General features: G+C 48.0%; 2 protein-coding genes across 7 annotated transcripts in view; both read right to left on the minus strand.

The window, feature by feature from the left end:
- Window positions 1-1,642: 1,642 nt before the first annotated feature.
- ATP1B2 (ATPase Na+/K+ transporting subunit beta 2) lies at window positions 1,643-6,275 on the minus strand. Its single transcript, XM_004376022.1, has 7 exons — window positions 6,164-6,275; window positions 4,198-4,326; window positions 3,776-3,880; window positions 3,464-3,669; window positions 2,790-2,846; window positions 1,915-2,013; window positions 1,643-1,807 (listed from the first exon to the last, which is right to left on the minus strand). Exons 1-7 carry the CDS (start codon window positions 6,273-6,275, stop codon window positions 1,643-1,645), a joined length of 873 nt encoding a protein of 290 aa, XP_004376079.1.
- A 13,857-nt stretch (window positions 6,276-20,132) lies between these two features.
- SHBG (sex hormone binding globulin) overlaps window positions 20,133-21,388 on the minus strand; it is a 7,410-nt gene continuing 6,154 nt past the window's right edge. For 4 of the 6 annotated variants that reach the window (XM_004376023.2, XM_023731018.1, XM_012555506.1 and 1 more), the window contains 2 exons: window positions 20,554-20,761; window positions 20,157-20,305 (listed from right to left, as the gene is read on the minus strand). In XM_004376023.2, coding sequence (XP_004376080.1) covers window positions 20,157-20,305; window positions 20,554-20,761 — 357 coding nt within the window. Of the gene's footprint in view, window positions 20,306-20,553; window positions 20,762-21,388 lie in introns of all 6 variants that reach the window. The other 2 variants (XM_012555505.2, XM_012555507.2) reach the window with 2 other exon arrangements.

Below are 21,388 nucleotides of genomic sequence, written 5' to 3' on the forward strand. Positions count from 1 at the left end.
CTAAGAGGTAGCTACCTAGACTCTGGAAGGAAGAGATCAAAGGTGGGGAGCCATCCCCAAGGCCTGAGTAACCCCCAGGATCGCCCAAATCCACCATCCACCCCCTTCCCAGGGCTCTTCCAAATACTCAAAAAGGAACAACCCACACACAGCGTTCTGTGTATGATATATATCTTTATATATAATTGCTCTCATTTTATTGTACTTTATCCTTTTTACAGTAGATCTGACACAGGCATTAAATAACTGCAGAGAGAGACCCCTGGGGGAAGGGGGGACCGGAAAACTGTGGGACCCAAAGGGAAGAGGCACAGAGCCAGCAAGAGAGAAAAGGGCAGGATCCATCTGTGGATGGGGTGGGGAGCCTGCTGCAGCATTTAAAAAGAAAAGGGAGGGAAGAGAGGGTGAGGAAGTGAAGGGAAACTGGAGGAGAAAGAGTTAAAATGCCTCTATTACTAAGCATACTCAGAGCAGGAGGCCCCTCATTTAACATTCTATGGGCATCATGGGGTTTCAAAAAAAGGCAGAGGGGTCTGAAGGAGATGGAGATGGAGCCAAGAAATTCAGAGCCTGGATCAAGGCGGGGGTATTTGAAACTGTCAGGCTGGCATGCGGAGGAAAGAGAGGGAGTTAGTGATTCGTTGGTAACTTGCTAAGAGAAGCCAGAGAGAGGGTGGTGGGGGCAGATCTGGGCCCAGGGGAAGGAGGTGGAATAGTCCCATAGCCAGCTGATGTTTCCAAGGTGGCCACTGGGGACAGAGCCAAAATGGCTGTCCCTCCCCCAGTGCTCTCTGGGAAATAGAACTTGAAGGATATTCTGGGAAAGCTAATAGGGGGAAGGGAGACATTGGTAGAAACAAAGTGAATACTCAGCCTAGATCAACTCCACCCCTCTGAGTAGTGGCTAAGGGGGGTGCTGGGAAGGATCGGGAAGGAATTGGAGTGGGGGGCCCACTAGAGAATGTTCAAGAAGAATCAACGCAGCCTTCTCTTCCATTCTCTCCCATGGGAGGAAACCTCATTTCCCAGCTCACGCAGTCACCACAGGGTGAGAAGCAGAAGTGGAATGTGTAAGCAAATAGGGAAAGGGCCACAGAACTACCTTGTCCTCAATTAAAAATGGTCTCACTTCAGGGAAGGGAATAGGGAGGGAGAGGAAGTGAAGATCTGCCAGAGGAACTAGTGAAATCAAAAGCCACTGTGTAGGTGACGGTAAAAGTGTGGGGGTGACCGAAAGGCAAGAGGCTGAAGCTTAGGAATGGAAGTACCAATACCACATTCATCTCTGGGAAGCCAAAGGTTGGGCGTTTTCACAGCTCTCTGGGGATAGGAGATCAAGAGAGGTGGGTAGCTGTGAGGACATCCCATTCACAGCTAAGTCAAAGTGAGAAAGGCTTCTAACTCCTCTGTGGCCATCTTGATGGAGCTAGAGTTGGGAGAAGAAGCTGGAAAATGGGTGCAGCCAGGGAATCACAGTGGACACCAGGCTGGATTGGGAAGTAAAGGAAAAGGGGTGAGGCTTAGACAAGTCATAGCTCTGTTATAAAAAATACCTTTGGGGTGGGTGAGGGAAGGATCAGGCAGGGTCAGGGACCTTCCAGAAGCATCCATGGGAAAGAGGTAGGGGCGGAAGGAAGGGGCCTCAGGTTTTGTTGATACGGAGTTTGAAGGCCACGCGGCCAGCAAACTTGTCTCGCTCATCATCTGTGGCGATGTTGGCAGCGTTGATGCGGCATTCCACGTTCACCTCCACATTGGGGGTCACATTCAGGAACTTCACGGCCACCAAGGGCTGTGTGTAGTTCACCTGGGCCAGAGAGGGAGAGTGAGGGTCTAGGTCTATGGCAACCCAACCTCTTCCCGAAGAACTGCTCCCCTCAAGGATCCACTATCCCAGCCTCCCATGGGACTTACATGGAACTTTTTGCCGTAGTATGGGAAGTACATGAGGTCGATGTTGCCATTGGCAGGGAACATAACAAAGCTGCCAAGGTTCTCAGCATCTTCATCTCGCTGTGGGGGTGCGGAAGTGTAAGGAGGAGAGCATGTTAGGGATGGCAGGGAGCTGGAAGCTCAGGGTTCCCCACACTTCTCTTTGTTCTTCCTTTGCTCCTAAATTATTCCTTCCTCAAATCTGTGTCCGCTGAGCTGTGAGTCTGCGTGTGTGCAGGAGGGGGGATGTTCTGTCTCTCTCATCAGACTAGGAACTCCTTAAGGGTGCTACTGCCACTAAAACCTCCTACACTACTCCCACCCCAAGCTCTTACCCCATCGTCAGGAATCAGTTTCTGGAGCAGATCCAAGAGAGAAGAGATGCATGAGTAAGGGCTCAGTAGGAAGCAAAAAGGGTTGTGAATGGAGAAGGGGAGCAAGTTCCTAGAGAGGACAGGGGTAGGGGGAGCAGGGCTCCAAGGCCCTGTCAGTGGAGGCGCGTGCTAACAAATCAGCAGCTACCAGATACCTAAAGAGAACTGAGGAGCAGGTGAAGACGTGGATAACCAGTGAATAAAGAGAAGATGGAAGGGTTAGGGAGAGAAGCCTGAGGCCAGGACTTTGGCAGAGGAGGGGGAGGTGTCTCTATCCACACCAGCGCAGGCTTCACATCCTAGAGAGAAGCAAGAAGGGTGGGGGCACATTGGAGTTCAAGTGCTATGGGAGCCCACTCTTACCCCCTTGTCCCTATAGTGACAGGGCCTCTGGGAGCAAAGAAGACAGGAAGAGATGAGTGAATTACATGAAAACAATGAAGGACAAATAGGTGGACGGGTGGACAAGGTCCCCAAACTCACCTTCCCTGCACAGGTAACATTCATGCTTTGATTTGCTCCTGCATAGAAGTTGATGACCTGGAGTGAAGGGGGAGGGTGGTAAGGGTTAGAGGAAGCAGTTATCAAAGACACAGCTATCCAGTCTTCTAGCTACAGATCTTATTCTCCATTGGCCCCACCTCTCTTATTCTCTCAAATATCCAAAAATCTCTCTAATCTTTATTAACCAACCAGTTGCCTTTGAGTTGGCAATCCCATATGTGTTAGAGTAGAACTGTGTTCCACAGGGTTTTCAGTGGCTGATTTTTTCAGAAGTAGCTGGCCAGGGCTTTCTTCTGAGGGCACATCTGGGTGGACTAGAACCTCCAACCTTTCAGTTAGCAGCCAAGTGCATTAACCGTTTGCACCAGCCAAAAAAAAAAAAAAAAAACAAACCCATTGCCGTCAAGTCAATCCCGACTCATAGTGACCCTACAGGACAGAGTAGAACTATTCCATACAGTTTCCAAGGGGCGCCTAGTGGATTTGAACTGCCGATCTTTCAGTTAGCAGCTGTAGCTCTTAACCACTAAAGCACCAGGGTTTCCGGGGACTCCCTAATCCTAATTAGCCCCAGGGGAAAGAAGCAACTGTCAGCAGAGCTGGTGGCCCCAGACCCCTCCTCTGCTCTCCCTCAGGACCAAGGTCATTTGTACCCTGTTCATCTTGATGAAGACACAGGGCTGCCCAGTGCTGTAACCATAGTGAGTGGGATCTCCGATGCCAGAACAGTCACCCAGCTGTGTCCGGTTGAATTGGCAGGCACGTTTTGGGTAGTTGAGGACTCCGTTATCAGGTTGTTCATAATAACGTCCAGGGCGGCAGACATCATTCTTTTGGGCTTGGATGGAGTCATTATAAGCTACAGAGGTGGAAGAGAGAGAGTCATAGACCTGATGTCCTGCCTCTAGGGACCCCAATCCCCTGCTCAAGGTCCTGAACGGTTATACAGCCAGCCCCACACTCACGCTCCAAGAACTTGTTGAGTTTCTGAACATGCTGGTCCCAGCTTTCCGTGTCGCTGATGTTGACAATGACATCAAGGTTCTCAGTCTTGGGGCGAATCATCAAGCCTAGACAAGGGCAAGGGCATGGGGTATATGTGAACTGAGGGACCACATACAGAGGGAAGAAGGTGGACATAGGGAACACCAGGGTGAGGGATGGGGTGAAGATCTTCATGGAAGGAGATTTCTATGAACATCTGCCATCTCCCCAGAACACAGCTTTCAGGTGCATGAAATGGAAAGGAAGGAAAACTTCAAAAAGAACTTCCCAGCATAGGTGATTGGTTTATCAGAACCAAACACCTTCCTGTGAGTTTTCTTAGCCTGTGAGTTCCTTTTGGAGGTTTAGAGGGCAGGACAGTGGTTAGCACTTCCTCACTCACCCGGTGTGGCCAGTCGGTCCTGGTACTTGGGGGTATGGTCAGAAACAGTCTGGAGCATCACCCACATGGTGAGGGTGAACATGGCCGTGAGGAAGCCATAGAAGACAAGGTAGAAGAGGAGGATAAAGGCTAGGGTAGAGGAAATAGGGTCAATAAGTTCCAAGTCTCCCACCATGACCTCACCTACCCCCACCCACCCTTCTACCTCCTCAGAAGTTCTGCTCTGGAATGTCCACAGGGACTTCCCAAAGCCCTCCCCTGGGAGCAAAATGAGACAAGCTGGAAACAGAGGCAGTTTTGCCTAGCTTCCAGCCATGACTCCCAGCCCCCTCCTGGTCCTAGGGCACAGTGAAGTGCAACCGTATGGTGGCCACAAGAGACTAAACTCTCGTTGCTGGGGCAACCCCAAGTATAGGCTGAAGTAATTTTGCCTCAAATCACATTCCCAACTTTATCATCTGTGGCCCTGAAATAGGCACAACATCTGTTACCACTACCTTGGTGCTCGTGCTTAAAACTCCCACCCCAGTGACTTTTTCTGCTGGCAATGGCCACTCACAATCAAGCTCTTATACCATCCTTCAGAGCCTGGACCCTCACAGCATGGATTTGTACACCACACTCAAATAGCAAAATCTTCTCTCTCCTGGTCCCCAATAGAAGCCAAACCTTGAACACAGCTTCTGAAATGAAGGATCTTACACTCCAGCCTGGCTACAAAATCTAAGACGGATAGCTATGCAGTGCCTTCAACAGTCACACCCCAACTCACACGCAGCACCCAGGATAGAAGCAGGGCTTGCTGTGGAATCTCCCACAGGCCTTCCCCAACCTAGTTAGGTCCTTGTGGATGGACGTCTGACACCATCACTCCATCACTCACTCAGCCTAGTGGAAGCGCCTGCTGTTTCCACCTCCCCCCACCCCTCCCACCTCAGACTCCCAGTCCTTCCATCTCAGAAGACACTTCCTCAAGGAAGTATCTTCAAGTTCTCCCAAGCATTCTGAACCCCACAGATCCCAGGGGCTGGACTAAGGGCAAAAACCACATTGGACCTGCCTCGTGGGTTCCTAGGCAGGTGGGCTGATGAGGACAGTGTTCAAGCAGTGTTGGATGAATTGTAAACTGTGTCACACTGTGTCCCCTGCGCTTCGACTTTTCGGCTTGACAAGCCCTCTTGGAAGAATTCTACCCCTCCCCTGCATTGCCCATCCCCAGACCCCGGCCCTTGCACAACTCGCTCCGCAGGCCCTGAATCCCGCCATAGTATTGGGTAGGGAACATCCTGAGCCACGAGTCACCCCAACTCCAGAGGCACACCTGGCAGATGATGTGCATATCTCACCACCACTGACCCCTCCTCCCTCCCCCGCCGACATGCGAGCAGAAGAACATCCAGGCTCTGACACCTCATACTACCCCCCTCCCCACCAGCCCCCCACCCACAAAGCAGCCACAGAGGGCTCCCAACGCTCGGCGGTGGTATACAGATAACTGTGACCAGCCACCCTCCAGCACCCTGCCTCCCACCTTTCCAAGACCCGCCCCCTCGTGAATGTTCCCAGGTTCCAGAGGGTGGGCACGAGCTAAAAATAGACGGGCTTGGCGAGCTATCCAGAGCCTGGGGGGAGATAAGGGGGGCTCTCAAAGCCGGGAAGCCGGTGTGAAGCGGTCAGACCCGGGAGGGAGCGCGAGCGCCGCGGCGCGGACACGCGCGCAGAGCCCGCGACCCCCCGCCTGAGGGGGCTCCGCGGGGGGCGGGAAGGAGGCCGCGACCTACTTTCTCCGCCTCCGCAGCGGCCAGCAGGGGAGATTAGACTGGTGATCGGCCCCCTCCCAGCCCAGAAACCGGCAGGGGGGCTGGACACCGGGACCCGGGAGGGGGCTAGGGCCGCGCCAACCGAGCCCTGCGCCCGCGAGGCGTGGCCCAGCGTCCCCCGGCTCTCGCGCGCCCGCCCCGCGTACCCCAGCTGGTCCCGGTGCGGCCCATAAACTGGTGCGTTCTCGGGTTCCACACGAACTCCTTCCACTCCTCAACCACCTGCCCGCAGCTCTTCTTCTCTTTCCGGATGACCATCTTGGCAGCGCGGCGCGAGTCCCTGCGCGGGGCGGGGGCTGCGGAGAAGCGGGGGCGCCGCGCGCTGAAGCCCCCCACGCACCAGAACCCTCGCGGAGCAAAGGCGGTGGGGCTGAGGGAGACTCCCCTCAGATATGCAGCTGCTGCAAATTCCGAGGTGCACAGCCACGCGCTGCGGGGTGCTGGCAGCGCGGCGGAAGATGCACTGATCCTAGGCCCCCCGACTGCAATGAAAAGGGGGGTTGTCAGGGCAGGGTAGGATAAAAAGGGGCAGGGGTACGAATGCAGCTTCACCCCAAACAGCGTAGAAGCAAAACGTAAAGAGGTGCAAAAATAGACGGCTACAAAACCAGAGCTAAACGAAGAAAAAAGCGGGGAGCAAAGAGGCGGGGAGAGGTGGGGGAGGGGGACGCCCCGAAATCCGAGATGCAACGAGGCTGTGGAGTAGGGCCAGCCACTGCTCAAGGCTCTTCCGCCGATCAGAGACCACCGCACCAGCTCGGCCGCGGGGGTAGGGTGGGGACGCGCAGTTAGGGTACAGCCAAGGATGGGGGTCCCCCAGGTCGAGGCTCCGCTCCTCAGCAGTGCGCGGCCGGCGGCCGAGGCCAGCCGCCTTTATACTCGGCGGCCCTGTGGGTGCCCGCCCCCTTCCCACCCCCAGAAGCCCCGCCTCCTCGTCTCTGGCCCAGACAACCTCGTACATATGCAGTTATGGAGAGAGCGATGGGGCCTGCCCCCTGCCACCTCTTTGGGACAAGGCAGTCTCTCCCTTAACCTCGCCCTAGTTACCGAACTGCATAGGGGTGGGAAGAGAGGGTGAGGGGCGTGTCCGTGCGGAGTAGAGGGAAGGATAACCCCAGAAAAACTCAGAAACCCAGGGGGAAGCCGATATATGCTATGCTCAGAGGTGGGGGGCCTCAGGCAGGGAGTTGGAAAGAGAGGACACTGCTACAGCGAAAGAGTCCAGGAGACAAGCAGGGCCGAATGTGAGAGGAATAGAGAAGAGCCAGAGTCCAAGACAGACTGGGGCCTAGAGACCAGCCTGGATGCAGGAGATGGAGGCTAGAGCAGGCACCCAGGGAAGAATCTCTGAGATGACAGAACCACCACAAGAGGGAAGTTCCTGTCACGGGAGCTGCTTGCAGTCCTCCCAACACCACCTGCTCCAGTCCCGCAGCCCCTTCTCCTCACCATCTGGTCCTCTGCACAGCCGGCTTTCCCACCTCCTCTCCTCCTGATACCAGGCTTCCCAAGCCTTTCTTGGTGAAGCCCTCCCAGCACCACCTGCGAGTGCCAGCATTGCCCTGAGACCCTGGCCCTGCAGCCAGGTCTGCTTAGGTGTTCTGCCTGCCTCCACCCTCCTCGTGTCTGAACTCCCCTCCTCATGTGCCCATTTGGGTCAACAAACATGAGCATCTACGAGGGACCACGTGCGGCACTAAATCCATGGGACAAAGGTCGAGGCTCTCATATGGTTCGAGAGACTCACAGTCTAGTAGAAAGTCAAAGAGTCTCTAAATGCCATGTGTTAACAGTCATTCTCTCTCTCTTTTAATCTCTCTTTAATCTTGTCACTAGTCCTTGGAGAGGCCTTTCTTCTCCTTTCAACTCTCACTGTAACTCCTTGGCCCTAGACTCAATAATTCACATCTAGACTATCACCCTAGCCCTCAGTTTCCCTCTCTCTCTCTCTCTGTCTCTCTCTAGGCTTCATGGGTGGGTGACCTATGCAGTTGCATAAGGACCCATGCTCAGAATGGCCCTATGCTTGGTTTAATGCTCTGCTGTTGCTGCCTTGAAATTTGTAATACTTTTATCTTTGAGCTTGGTTTTCTAAGTAAAGTCCAAAGGGACAATAGAGTGCGTGTGTGAGCAGAAGAGATACGCACAATAAGCTGTTCTGTTCACACAGAGTGTTTGAGATGCTCCGTGAGCACAGAACTCTGGGAGTTCAGCAAGACCCAAAGTGAGTTCAAGGTAAATACATTATGTCTACAACTGAAAAAGTGGGCTTGCTGACAGCTGAGAGGTCACAGTTTCCATTTGAACCAGAACGTGCTTTGGACACAGAAGAAGACAATGGCGTTCTAGGAAATACAGATGATCAAGACACCCTATCATATCCTTTCTTGGTCAGGTTGCTTCCCTGTACTGACCAACCACTTACTCTGCAAATGACGGAGAAAGAAAGGGAAAGATGGGGCAACCATAGTTCTTTACTTAGATGGACATTAAATAGCAAATTAAAAACACCATCGCAAGTTGAGAAAAGGACCATGGAAGAAAGGAAAGCATTTTATATATTAGAGCCTTTAACAGCAGTTTTTCTCTGCTTTTTGAACAAGGGGCCCTGCATTTTTCATTTTGCACTAAAACCAAAACCAAACTCACTGTCATTGAGTCAATTCTGACTCATAGCGACCTTATTGGACAGAGTAGGACTAGCCCATAGGGTTTCCAAGGAGCAGCTGGTGGATTTAAACTGCCAGCCTTCTGGTTAGCAGCCAAGCTCTTATCCACTTTGCCACCAGGTCTCCACATGTTGCACTAGGTCCCGTAAATTGTGCAGCTGGCCCTGCGTCAGGTCAGTCTATTCTGCAGCAGACACTTCGTTAATCTTCTCAAAAGACAGCTTTAATTAGCCCTTTCCTCAGCTCAAAGGTCTTCAATGGCCTTCCATTACCCTGCAGGATGAAGTCCTGATTCTTCTTCAGTCTGACATTCAGGGTACTCCACACTCGAGACCCAGCCTGCATTTCCAACCTCCTTTCCCACTAGTTCCTCACCACTCTCCAGCCGGAGTTGAGTCGACCTCTTTCAGGACAGGCTGTGCTTGCTCCGGACTTCACACCTTTGTGCATTTCATTCCCCTATCCTGGAAGACCACCTGCCCTTCAGAGTCCAGCCCCAACCCTTGTTCATTCATTCACTGCATGTCTAATGAGTATTTGATTAGAGCCAGGAACTATTCCAAACCCTGTGCTTCTGGGGCTCCCATCCCAGTAGACAACAAAAATAAACAAACTAATAAAATAATGTTAATACTATGCAGGAAAATAAAACAGGGTAATGTGATAGAGAGAGCCTGGGGAGTCAGGGATGGCCTTACTGAGGAGGTGAATTTTAATGTGAGACCTAAATGACCAGAAGTGATTGACCACTGACCAAATGGTTGGCAGCTCGAATCCACCAATCACTCCTTGGAAACCCCACGGGGCAGTTCTACTCTGTCCTATAGGGTCGCTGTGAGTTGGAATCGACTTGACAGCCATGGGATTGGCTGGTTGGTAAATGACCAGAACGAGTGATCGGGAGATGTGGAGGAAGAGCCTTCCAGAAAGAAGGAAGTGCATGAGGGAAGGCTGGGATTTAATGAAGAAGCCACAAAAAAAAAAAAAAAAAAAAAGAACCTGGAGCCATCTAGTCAATTCTGATTCGTGGTGACCCCATGTATTATAGAGTAGAACTGCTCCATAGAAGCAGATAGCCAGGCCTTTTCTTCCATGGTACCACTGGGTGGGTTGGTACTCAAACCAAACCAAATCTACTGCCGTTGAGTCGATTCTGACTCATAGTGACCCTATAGGACAGAGTAGAACTGCCCCCATAGGGTTTCCAAAGCTGTAATCTTCTTTTTTTTTCTTTTTATTATTTATTATTGTACTTTAGATGAAGTTTTACAGAACAAACTAGTTTCTCATTAAACAGTAAACATACTGTTTTGTGACATTGGTTACCAACTTCACATGTCAACACTCTCCCCTTCTTGACATTGGGTTCCCTATTACCAGCTTTCCTGCCCCCTCCTGCCTTCTAGTCCTTGCCCCTGGGCTAGTGTGCCCCTTTAGTCTCATTTTGCTTTATGGGCATGTCTAATCTTTGGCTGAAAGGGGAACCTCAGGAGTGACTTCATTACTGAGCTAAAACGGTGTCCGGGAGCCATAGTCGCGGGGTTTCTCCAGTCTCTGTCAGGCCAGTAAGTAAAGCTGTAATCTTTATAGAAGCATACTGCCACATCTTTCTTTTGTGGAGTGGCTGGTGAGTTCAAACCTTTTGGTTAGCAGCCAAGTACTTTAACCACTGTGCCGCCAGGACTCCTTGGATGGATTGGTAGTCAAGTGCAAACCGTTTGTGCCACCTAGGGACCTTTACTGAGAGAAGAAAAGGTTAATACATTACGAACTCCAAGAGTTATCATACATACATACCCTATAGGGTTTCCAAGGCTGTAAATCTCTACAGAAGCAGACTGCTACGTCTTTCTGTTAGCAGTCAAGCACTTTAACCACTGAGCCACAGGGCTCCTTCCAAGAGGTAGGCAGGGGCCAAATCATATAGGTCCTTGTAGACCAAAGGGAGAGGTTTGGATTTTAATCTAACCATCATGAAGAAATTCTAGGGTTTTAAGCAGAGGAGTGACATGATGAAATTTTATGAAAATCACTGTGTCTGCTGTGTGGAGGGTGGACCATGGGAAGCAAGGAGACCAGTTGCAGCAGTCCAGGCAGGAGATGTGGATGGCTTAGGCCAGGGTAGCAGGTTTGAAGATGGAGCTAAGAGGCTGGGTTCCAGATCTATTTCGGAAGTAGAGTGGCGTGGATATGGGGGATGAGATAAAGAGATAAATCAAGGCTGATGCCTAAGTTTTTGTCTTGAGAAACTGGATTGTTTGTGTTTTATTTTATTTTTTTTGAAAAACTGGATTGTTTGTGTTTTATTTTTTCAACAAGATTGTAAGAATTTTGAGAGTAGCCCTTGTTTTGTACTTCTTACATATCCTCTGTCTTAGTCATTTAGTGCCGCTATAACAGAAGTATCACAAGTGGATGGCTTTAGCAAAGAGAAATTTATTGTCTCACAGTCTAGTAGGCTACAAGTCTAAATTTAGGGCACCGGCTCCAGAGGAAGGCCTTCTCTCTGTTGGTTCCAGAGGAAGGTCTTTGTCATCAGTCTTCCTTGTCTGGGAGCATCTCAGCACAGGAACCTCAGGTCCAAAGAATACACTCTGCTCCTGGTGCTGCTTTCTTGGTGGTACGAGGTCCCCATGTCTCTCTGCTCACTTCTCTCTTTTATATCTCAGAAGAGATTGGCTTAAGACACTATCTAATCTTGCAGACCTCATCAATATAACTGCCACTAATCCATCTTACTACATCATAGCGATAGAATATACAACACATAGGGAAATCACATCAGATTACAAAATGGTAGACAATCATATAATACTTGGAATCATGACCTAGCCAAATTGACAGGTATCTTTGGGGGACACAATTCAATCCATGACATCCTCCATACATAAGCAAGCCCACAGAGCTATGAAGATAATGCCTGGTTGCTGAATTTGGCTAAAAGGTAGTGTGGCTCCTTCTGCAAGAAACCTCAGGGAAGCAACTTGCCTTTTCCTTTATCAGGCAAGGAGCACCAAAATGGACCAGCTCTGATCTAGGGAGATAAGATCTGGACCCTATCTTCAAAACACACAGCTTGGCAGACCCAGTCCTCGGGGCACCCTGCAGCCTGCTGCCTCAGTCTCTGCTCTGCATCCTCAGACTCACTTAGAAAGGAATAAAAGAATGTCTTCTGTGCATTATAGGAGGGTTATGAGGTAAGGGTGAGATACTTGTTGCTGCCTCCTTGCCGTCTTCTCCTGTAGGTTAGGATCAGCATGAGGAGTTTAGGAGGTGGGATGGAGGGGGCAGCCCACTTAAATGCAGCATTGGTTTTCAGAGGAAAACAAACCGTGAAAGGGGAATTCTGGAAAAGTCCGCGGTGGGCATGGGGGTCACAGGGCCATTACAAAACTCCAACCTCTTTTAGGAACCCAGCTCCTCCCCCTCCCTCCACCAGCATCATGAGGACTGTACTCCTTGGTTGCCACCAAGTTGTCTGGGTTCCCAAGAAGATGGGTCTTTGCAGAGTGTTATGAGTCGCATTGTGTCCCCCAAAAAAGATATGTTGAAGTCCTAACCCCAGGTACTTTTAAATGTGACCTTATTTGGAAAGAGAGTCTTTGCAGATGTAATTAGCTAAGTTAGCATGAGATCATATTGGAATAGGGTGGGCTCGAATCCAATATGACTGATGTCCTTGTAAAAAGAGAAGAGGCACCGAGACAGATGCACAGGGAAGACAGCTATGTGAAGGCAGACACAGAGATTGGAGTTATGCTACCACAAGCCAAAGAATGCCTGGGACCACTAGAAGCTAGACAAGACAAAGAAAGACATTTCCCTAGAGCTTTCAGAGAGAGCATGGCCCTGCCAACATCCTGAATTCAGACTTCTAGCCTCCAGAACCATGAGAAAATAAATTTCTGTTGTTTTAAGCCACCCAGTTTGTAATATTTTATTACGACAGCTCTAGGAAACTAATACACAGAGGAAAAACAAAGAAGAGACTTAGGAATAGAGATGTTTTGTCACTGACCAGATCAAGCCCAAAGGCACACAAGCCCTTTCACCATGTGGCCACAGGAGCTTCCCCAACTGCTCTCATTCCATCTCTTCCTGCCCATGGCTTAGCCACATCACATGCCCATCCTCATCTTTTATACCTGGCAAGCCCAGGCTTGTATTTCAAGAACTAAGCATGAGATTGATAATAATAATAACAGTATCTCTCATATATTGAACTCTCTATATGCCAAGCACTGTGCTACATGTTTTGCACACATGATTTTATCAAATCCTCCCAACAACCCTATGGGTAGGTTAACATTCCCATTTTGCAGATGGGGAAACTGAGAGTTAAAGAGGTTTAGTCATTTGTTCAGAGTCCCTGGGTGGTGCAAACAGTTAATGCCTTTGGCTAACTGAAAGATTGAGGTTGGAGTACACCCAGAAGCACCTTGGAAGAAAGGACTGGTGATCTACTTCCAGAAACTCAGCCACTGAAAACACTATGGAGAACAGTTCTACTCTGACATACATGGGGTCGCCAATAGTTGGCATGAACTCAATGGCAACTTATTTTAGTTATTTGTTCAAGTTCACATGTCTAATAATTTGTCTTTTCCTGATGATCCTTGACAGAACTAGCAACCAGGTTCTCTGGCACTTATAGATAACTCTATTAAAGCATTTTACATGTCTACTTTGACTATGCAAAGGCATATAACTGTGTGGATCATAACAAATTATGGTTAGCATTGCAAAGGATAGGAATTCCAAAACACTTAGTTGTGCTCATGCGGAACCTGTACATAGACCAAGAGGTAGTCATTTGACCAGAATAAGGGGATACCCTGTGGTTTAAAATCAGAAAAGGTGTGTATCAGCATTGTATCTTTTCACCACACTTATTCAGTCTGTATGCTGAGCAAATAATCCAAGAAACTGGACTATATGAAGAAGAACCCGCATCAGGATTGGAGGAAGCCTCATTAACAACCTGCAATATGCAGATGATAGAACCTTGCTTACTGAAAGCAAAGAAGACTCGAAGTACTTACTGATGAAGTTCAAAGACTACAGCCTTCAGTATGGATTATACCTCAACATAAAGAAAACAAAATCCTCACAACTGGACCAATAAGCAGCATCATGATTGTTGTTGTTGTTAGGTGTCATCGAGTAGGCTCGGACTCAGAGCCACCCCATGTACAGCAGAACGAAACACTGATTGGTCCTGGGCCATCCTCACAATTGTTGCTATGTTTGAGCCCATTGTTGCAGCCACTGTGTTGTTCCATCTCATTGAGGTCTTCCTCTTTTATGCTGACCCTCTACCTTACCAAGTATGATGTCCTTGTCCAGGGACTGGTCTCTCCTGATAACACATCCAGAGCATGTGCGACAAAGTCTCACCATCCTCGCTTCCAAGGAGCACTCTGGCTGTACTTCTTCCAAGACAGACTGGTTCATTCTTCCGAAAGTCCATTGTATATTCAATACTCTTTGCCAACACCATAATTTAAAGGCACCAGTTCTTCTTTGGTCTTCCTTATACATTGTCCAGCTTTCACATGCATATGAGGCAATTAAAAATATCATGGCTTTAGATTCGGTGCACCTTAGTCCTCAAAGAGACATCTTTGCTTTTCAACACTTTAAAGTTCTTTTGCAGCGGATTTGCCCAATGCAATATATCGTTTGATTTCTTGACTGCTGTTTCCATGGGCATTGATTGTGGACCTGAGTCGAATGAAATCTTTGACAACTTCATTATTTTCTCCATTTATCGTGATGTTGCTTATTGGTCCATTTGTGAGGATTTTTGTTTTCTTTCCGTTGAGGTGTAATCCTTACTGAAGGTTGTAGTCTTTTCATCTGTGCTTCAAGTTCTCTGCTTTCAGCAAGCAAGGTTGTGTCATCTGCATAACACAGGTTGTTAGTGAGTCTTCCTCCAATCCTGACGCTGTGTTCTTCATATAGTCCAGTTTCTTGGATTATTTGTTCAGCATACAGACTGAATAAATATGGTGAAAAGATACAACCCTGATACACACCTTTCCTGATTTTAAACCAGGGGTGTGCCCTTGTTCTGTTCGAACGACTGCCTCTTGGTCTATGTACAGGTTCTGTGAACACAATTAAGTGTTTTGGAATTCCCATTCTTTGCAATGCTAGCCATAATTTGTTATGAAACGCACAATCAAATACACGTGCATAGTCAATAAAACACAGGTAAACAGCTTTCTGGTATTCTCTGTTTTCAGCCAAGATCCATCTGACATCAGCAATGATAGCCCACATTTCACGTCCTCTTCTGAATCTGGCTTGAATTTCTGGCAGTTCCCTATAGATGTACTGCTGAAACCATTTTGAATTATCTTCAGCAAAATTTTACTTGCATGTGATATTAATGATATTGTTTGATAATTTCCACATTCTGTTGGATCATTTTTCTTTGGAATGGGCACAAATATGGATCTCTTCCAGTCAATTGGCCAGGTAGCTGTCTTCCACATTTATTGGCATAGACAAGTGAGCCCCTCCAGCTGCATCTGTTTGTTGAAACATCTCACTGATATTCTGTCAACTCCTGAAGACTTGTTTTTTGCCAATGCCTTCAGTGCAGCTTGGACTTCTTCCTTCAATATCATCAGTTCTTGATCATACGGTACTTCCTGAAATGGTTGAATGTCAATCCTCTTTTGTACAGTGACTCTGTGTATTGTTTCCATCTTCATTGGATGCTTCCTGCGTCATTCAATATTTCGCCCATAGAATCCTTCAATATTGCAACTCGAGGCTTGAATTTTTCTTCAGTTCTTTCAACTTGAGAAATGCCGAGCATATTCTTCCCTTTTGGTTTTCTAACTCCAGGTCTTTGCACATTTAGTTATACTTTACTTTGTCTTCTTGAGCCACCCTTTGAAATCTTCTGTTCAACTGTTTTACTTCATCATTTCTTTCTTTTGCTTTAGCTACTCTACATTCAAGAGCAAGTTTCAGAGTCTCTTCTGATGTCTGTTTTGGTCTTTTTTCTTTCTTTCTTTCTTTCTTTCCTGTCTTTTTAATGACCTTTTGCTTTCTTCATGTATGATGTCCTTGATGTCATCCCACAACTCATCTGGTCTTCGATCATTAGTGTCCAATGCGTCAAATCTATTCTTCAGATGGTCTCCAAATTCAGGTGGGATATACTCAAAGTCATATTTTCATTCTCATGGACTTGTTTTAATTGTCTTCAGCTTCATCTTGAACTTGCGTTACGAACAATTGATGGTCTGTTCCGCAGTCAGCCCCTGGCCTTGTTCTGACTGATGATATTGAGCTTTTCCACTATCTCTTTCCACAGATGTAGTCAGTTTGACTCCTGTGTTTTCCATCCAGTGAGGTTCACGTGTATAGTCACCGTTTATTTTGTTGAAAGAAGGTATTTGCAATGAATAAGTCATTGGTCTTGCAAAATTCTGTCACGTGATCGCCAGCGTTGTTTCTATCACTAACTCCGTATTTTCCAACTACAGATCCTTCTTTGTTTCCAACTTTCGCATTCCAATAACCAGTAATTATCAATGCATCTTGATTGCATGTTTGATCAACTTCAGACTGAAGAATTTGGTAAAAATCTTCAATTTCCTCATCTTTTGCACTAGTGATTGGTGGTAAGTTTGAATAATAGTCATATTAATTGGTATTCCTCGTAGGCAAATGGATATTATCCTATCACTGACAGCGCTGTACTTCAGAATAGATCGTGAGATTTTTTTTTGACAATGAATGTGACACCATTTCTCTTCAATTTGTCATTCCTGGCATAGTAGACCATATGATTGTCTGGTTCAAAATGGCCAATACTCGTCCATTTCAGTTCACTGATCCATGGGATATGGATCTTTATGCTTTTTGTTTCATTTTTTACAACTTCCAATTTTCCAATATTCATATTTTGTACATTCCACGTTCTGATTATTAATGGATGTTTGCAGCTGTTTCTTCTCATTTTGAAGTCATTCCGCGTCAGCAAATGAAGGTCCTGAAAACTTGACTCCATCCACGTCATTAAGGTCGACTCTACCTTGAGTAGGCAGTTCTTCCCTAGCCGTATTTTAACTGCCTTCCAACCTGAGGGGCTCATCTTCTGACACTGTATCAGACAATGTTCAGCTGCTGTTCATAAGGTTTTCACTAGCCATTTTTTTCAGAAGTAGACTGCCAAGTCCTTCTTCCTAGTCTGTCTTAGTCTAGAAGCTCCACTGAAACCTGTCCACCATGGGTGACCCTGATGGTATTTGAAACACCAGTGGCATCGTTTCCAGTATCACAGCAACATGAAAGCCACCACAGTACGACAAACTGACAGATGCATGGTAGAACATCATGATAAACAGAGAAAATACTGAAATTGTCAAGGATTCATTTTACTCAGATCCACAATCAACACCCATGGAAGCAGCAGTCAAGAAATGAAAGGACGTATTGTACTGGGCAAGTCTGCTGCAAAAGACCTCTATAAAGTGTTAAAAAGCAAAGATGTCACTTTGAGAACTAAGATGCACCTGATCCAAGCCATGATATTTTCAATTGCCTCATATGCATGCAAAAGCTGGGCAATGTATACAGAAGACCAAAGAAGAATTGGTGCATTTGAATTATGGTGTTGGCGAAGAATATTGAACATACCATGGACAAACAAACAACGAACAAATCTGTCTTGGAAGAAGTACAGCCAAATCCTCCTTAGAAGCAAGCATGGTGAAACTTTGTCTTATGTACTTTGGACATGTTATCAGGAGGGACCAGTCCCTGGAGGACAGCATGCTTGGTAAAGTAGAGGGTCATCGAGAAAGAGGAAGACCCTCAACAAGATGGATTGACACGGTGGCTGCATCAATGGGCTCAAACATAGCAACAATTGTGAGGATGGCACAGGACCAGACAGTGTTTTGCTCTGCTGTACAGGAGGTAGCTATGAGTTGGAACTGACTCGATGGTACCTAACAACAACGACACTTCTCTCCCAAGACCCCAGTTCTCCAGGGCCAGGCCCAAGTCTTATTCCTCTTTAGAGTCCCTGTGGACTGCCTAACACAGCAGCCAATAAATGTTAATTTAAAAAAAAGAAACCAGTTGAGAGAGAGAGAGATAAAGGGTCAGTGGATACAGTGGAGTGAGTGGACAGACGTGGAGGCTTCAGGGTGTGCTGCCAAGCTCCGGAAAAATTGTGGGGGATGTGGGAAAGGCAAGGGACACTAGGCGGACATCGTAGGTGCCCTTGGTGGGAGCCCAGCAAAGTCTGTGTCAAGGCAAAGTCAATCTTAATGAAAGGGTGTAGACAGCTCTGGATGATAATCAGGAACCTTGGAATCTAGGGCAGGCTGGAGAAAGAGAGGTTGGGAGCAGAGTCCTCAAGAGGGGGAAGGGAGAAGAGGAAAGCCAGCCTCGGTGAAATTCCCAGGAAACACAAGGTCAGGAAATTACCCCTCAGAAAAACCCGTTGGTGGGTACCCAAGTACCTCCAGGCCTTTAGCCTCCCTACCCACTGGCTCACACCCTCAGACTCCACGTGACTAGCTTCCTTTCATTATTCATGTCTCTGTTCGAATGAGGCTTCCTCACAGAGGCCTGCCCCAACCAGCTATCTAATATTGCCTGTTTCCCCACCATCCTCTATTATAGGATCTTATTCCCTTTATATCTCTAACTGCTACTGACATTATCCTGCTTGTTTATTTCTTTTCTTGTTTATGGGCTGTTTGCCCAATTCCCTCCACTATATTGAGAGCTCCATAAGAGCAGGGACTACGTCTGCCCTTCTCACTAATGTACCCTCAGTGTCTAGAACAGTGCCTGGTACATAGTAGATGCTCAGTAAAGCTCAATCAAATGAATATATTCAGGCAGCCTAGGCTGATCCTAAACATTGCCCAGGGACCAGAGTTGGGTTTGGGCTCCCTGGCTATGCTGAAGACTGTTCTACAAAACCTTGCTTCCTGAGTGGATGGAGGCAGCTGTAGACTCTGCATACTTGAGATTGGGAGGGTACAAAAAGGGGCTTGGGACTTATGTCTTCCACTCCAGAGCTTCCTGCAGCCTCCTTATTCTGGGATTATTTAGGTCCTGGCTGATGCCTGCAGAAGGGGACAGAAGGTCCAATGAGTGACTTATCCTGTTGCCTGGGTTACTGGTGGGGAAGATCTTTGTAAGAAGGTAGGATGGGGCTGGAGACTGGAGGAGCAATTAACAGTTATTGACAGGGCTGCGGATTGAGAGGTGGGAGCTGAGGGCTGGAGCCCCAGGCCCCCCTAGGGGGTTGGGAACTTTGGGCTAAGACACCAGGGTTCCTAAGAGGGCTGAGGACTGAGCTAGGATCTGGGGACTTGGGTATGAGGGTTTCCCAGGAGGCTTGAGGATGAGACAAATGGGTTACAGGGGAAGGGCTGCGGCACCAGGATTCTCCAGGGGTCTAGTGGCAGAGGGCTGGTTCATCATATTCTTTGAGGACAGAGATATTCCTGAATCTGTCTGTTCTTCCCAGCTGGGACCTGCACAAGCCAGTTCTTGTTTAATGGAGTAGAGACAAATCCATCTGGGAATGCAGCAAGTGGACCGAAAGCTGGATAGAGGCAGCTTTCTCCCTCTGTTCCCCTCCCTTTTTCTTTCTCCCTGCAGCCTCCACCCCTTTTCCCAGAACCCCTGCCCCCATCTCTCCATGACCGTCTCATGCCCCCTGCTGCTCCTTCCCTGGACAGCAATGGCCAGTCCAAAGGGCCAGATCAGCTGAGACAACAAAATCCATCTCTTCCCTTCCCTCCTAATCTCTTGGGACCAGCTTTGGAGAGAGGAAGGTGGAGTCCCAGAGGGAGTGGATGCTGGGGAAGGAGGTAGGCTCCTGGCTCCCAGAAAGTGACCTGTATCTGATATGTGTGTGTGTGTGTGTGTGTGTGTGTGTATAAAGTTTCTGGGTGGTGCAAACAGTTCGCACTTGACCACTAGCCTAAAGGTTGATGGCTCAAAACCTCTCAGGTGGAATAAAAGCCTAGCAATCTGCTTCTGTAAAGCTTACAGCCAAGAAAACCCTATAGAGCAGTTCTACTCTGTAACATATGGGGTTCCTGTGAGTCAGAACTGACTCAACGGCAACGGGTTTGATTTTTTTGGTGTGTGTTTGTGTCCATGTGTGCTGAGATCTCATCTAAGAAGCCACCACTTCCTCAGGGAAGACTTCTCTGATGCCCAGACTAGGTTCTGGGCCTCCTAATGTCCAAGCTTTCACACTCCTTCATAGCACTTATCAGAGTTTCCAATTATATACTTCTTTGTTAGTCCTGGATGGATGCCTGCCTCCCCCGTGGGACTGTGAGCACCAAGAGGGCAGGAACCAGAGTTGGTTTTGCTCATCAGTATAACCCCAGTGCTTACCCCAGATGCACAGTGAATATGTGTTGAATAAATTAACGAGTGATAGTCAAAGTAGTTTTTAGGCAGGGATTTAATGGGAGGTATCAGTGCCATTGCCTAAGCTCTGGGGACAGCTGTGAGTCCAGATGTCCTGGCTTCTGCTCAGGGCCTGGTCCACGTCCAGCCTCTGGCCTTGGGCCCAAAGGCCATCCAAACAAAAGGAGGCAGAAGAGACTTCTCCTAGAGGAAGGCAGGATGGAAGTGGCATTAGGGTCAGTTCAAAAGCTCCTCCCCACTTTTCCAGGTTTCCCAAACTAAATTTTCAACCTTCTTCCTCCCATTGCCCCCCATGCTCCCCTTCTTGTGGTCTTTTCTTCTTCCCTCTCAGAGGTTCCCTTTCCCTCAAAATGCTTCCCTTCCCACTTTCTTGCCTCCCTTTAGCTGTTTTCAGTGGTGTGCTAAGGACTTTGAACATTATTCTCTCTTACCTGGTACAGCCCCCAGGAAGAGGAAGCCCTGAGGCTGGGCCCAGAGATTGGAGAGGGGCTCAAGACCCAGCGGAGGTAGAGCAAGGACTTCTTCCTTCGGCCCCTGGCTCAGGACCACCCTGGACATATCCATCTTCAGCTGAAGAGGGAGTCCTGAGACCAAAGACAGATCCAGCCCTGGCCCAGATGCAGACGACAGGACCACCTTCTGCAGAGTGTGGGGGAGAGTGAGGAAGGAAAGAGTGAGTCATGCCCTCTCCTCATGGGCCCACCCCTAGCTACCTTAATTCACCTCTTAGCCCCATACTCCACCTACTGGTCATTCCCACCACCTAAATCCTACCTGGGGCTCTGGTGGTGTAGTGGTTAAGAGTTTGGCTGTTTGAGCATCATATCAAAAAATAGCACACCACGACCAAGTAGGATTCACACGAGGTATGCAAGGATGGTTCAACACTAGAAAATTAATCAACATAATCCACCACATAAATAAAAGAATCACATGATCATCTCAATCGATGCAGAAAAGGCATTTGAGAAAGTCCAACACCCATTCCTGATAAAAACTCTCAATAAAATAGGTATAGGAGGGAAATTCCTCAACATAATAAAGGGTATCTATACAAAACCAACAGCAAACATCATTCTTAATGGAGAGAGGCTGAAAGCATTCCTCTGAGAACAGGAACAAGACAAAGAGGTCCTTTATCACCACTCCTATTTAACATTGTGCTGGAAGTCCTGGCTAGAGCTATGCGGCAAGAAAAATAAAGGGCATCTAAACTGGTAATGAAGAAGTAAAACTGTCCCTATTTGCAGATGATATGATACTATA

This window comes from Trichechus manatus, unplaced genomic scaffold, assembly GCF_000243295.1.
Source record: "Trichechus manatus latirostris isolate Lorelei unplaced genomic scaffold, TriManLat1.0 scaffold00040, whole genome shotgun sequence".
Lineage (NCBI taxonomy): Eukaryota > Metazoa > Chordata > Mammalia > Sirenia > Trichechidae > Trichechus > Trichechus manatus.

Coding starts and splice junctions, on each gene's coding strand:
- ATP1B2 (XM_004376022.1), bottom strand. CDS start 6,275: ATGGTCATCCGGAAAGAGAAGAAGAGCTGCGGGCAGGTGGTTGAGGAG. Junction 4,327..6,163: donor CCGCACCGGGACCAGCTGGG/GTACGCGGGGCG, acceptor CCTCTACCCTAG/CCTTTATCCTCCTCTTCTAC. Junction 1,808..1,914: donor ACTACGGCAAAAAGTTCCAT/GTAAGTCCCATG, acceptor TCTCTGGCCCAG/GTGAACTACACACAGCCCTT.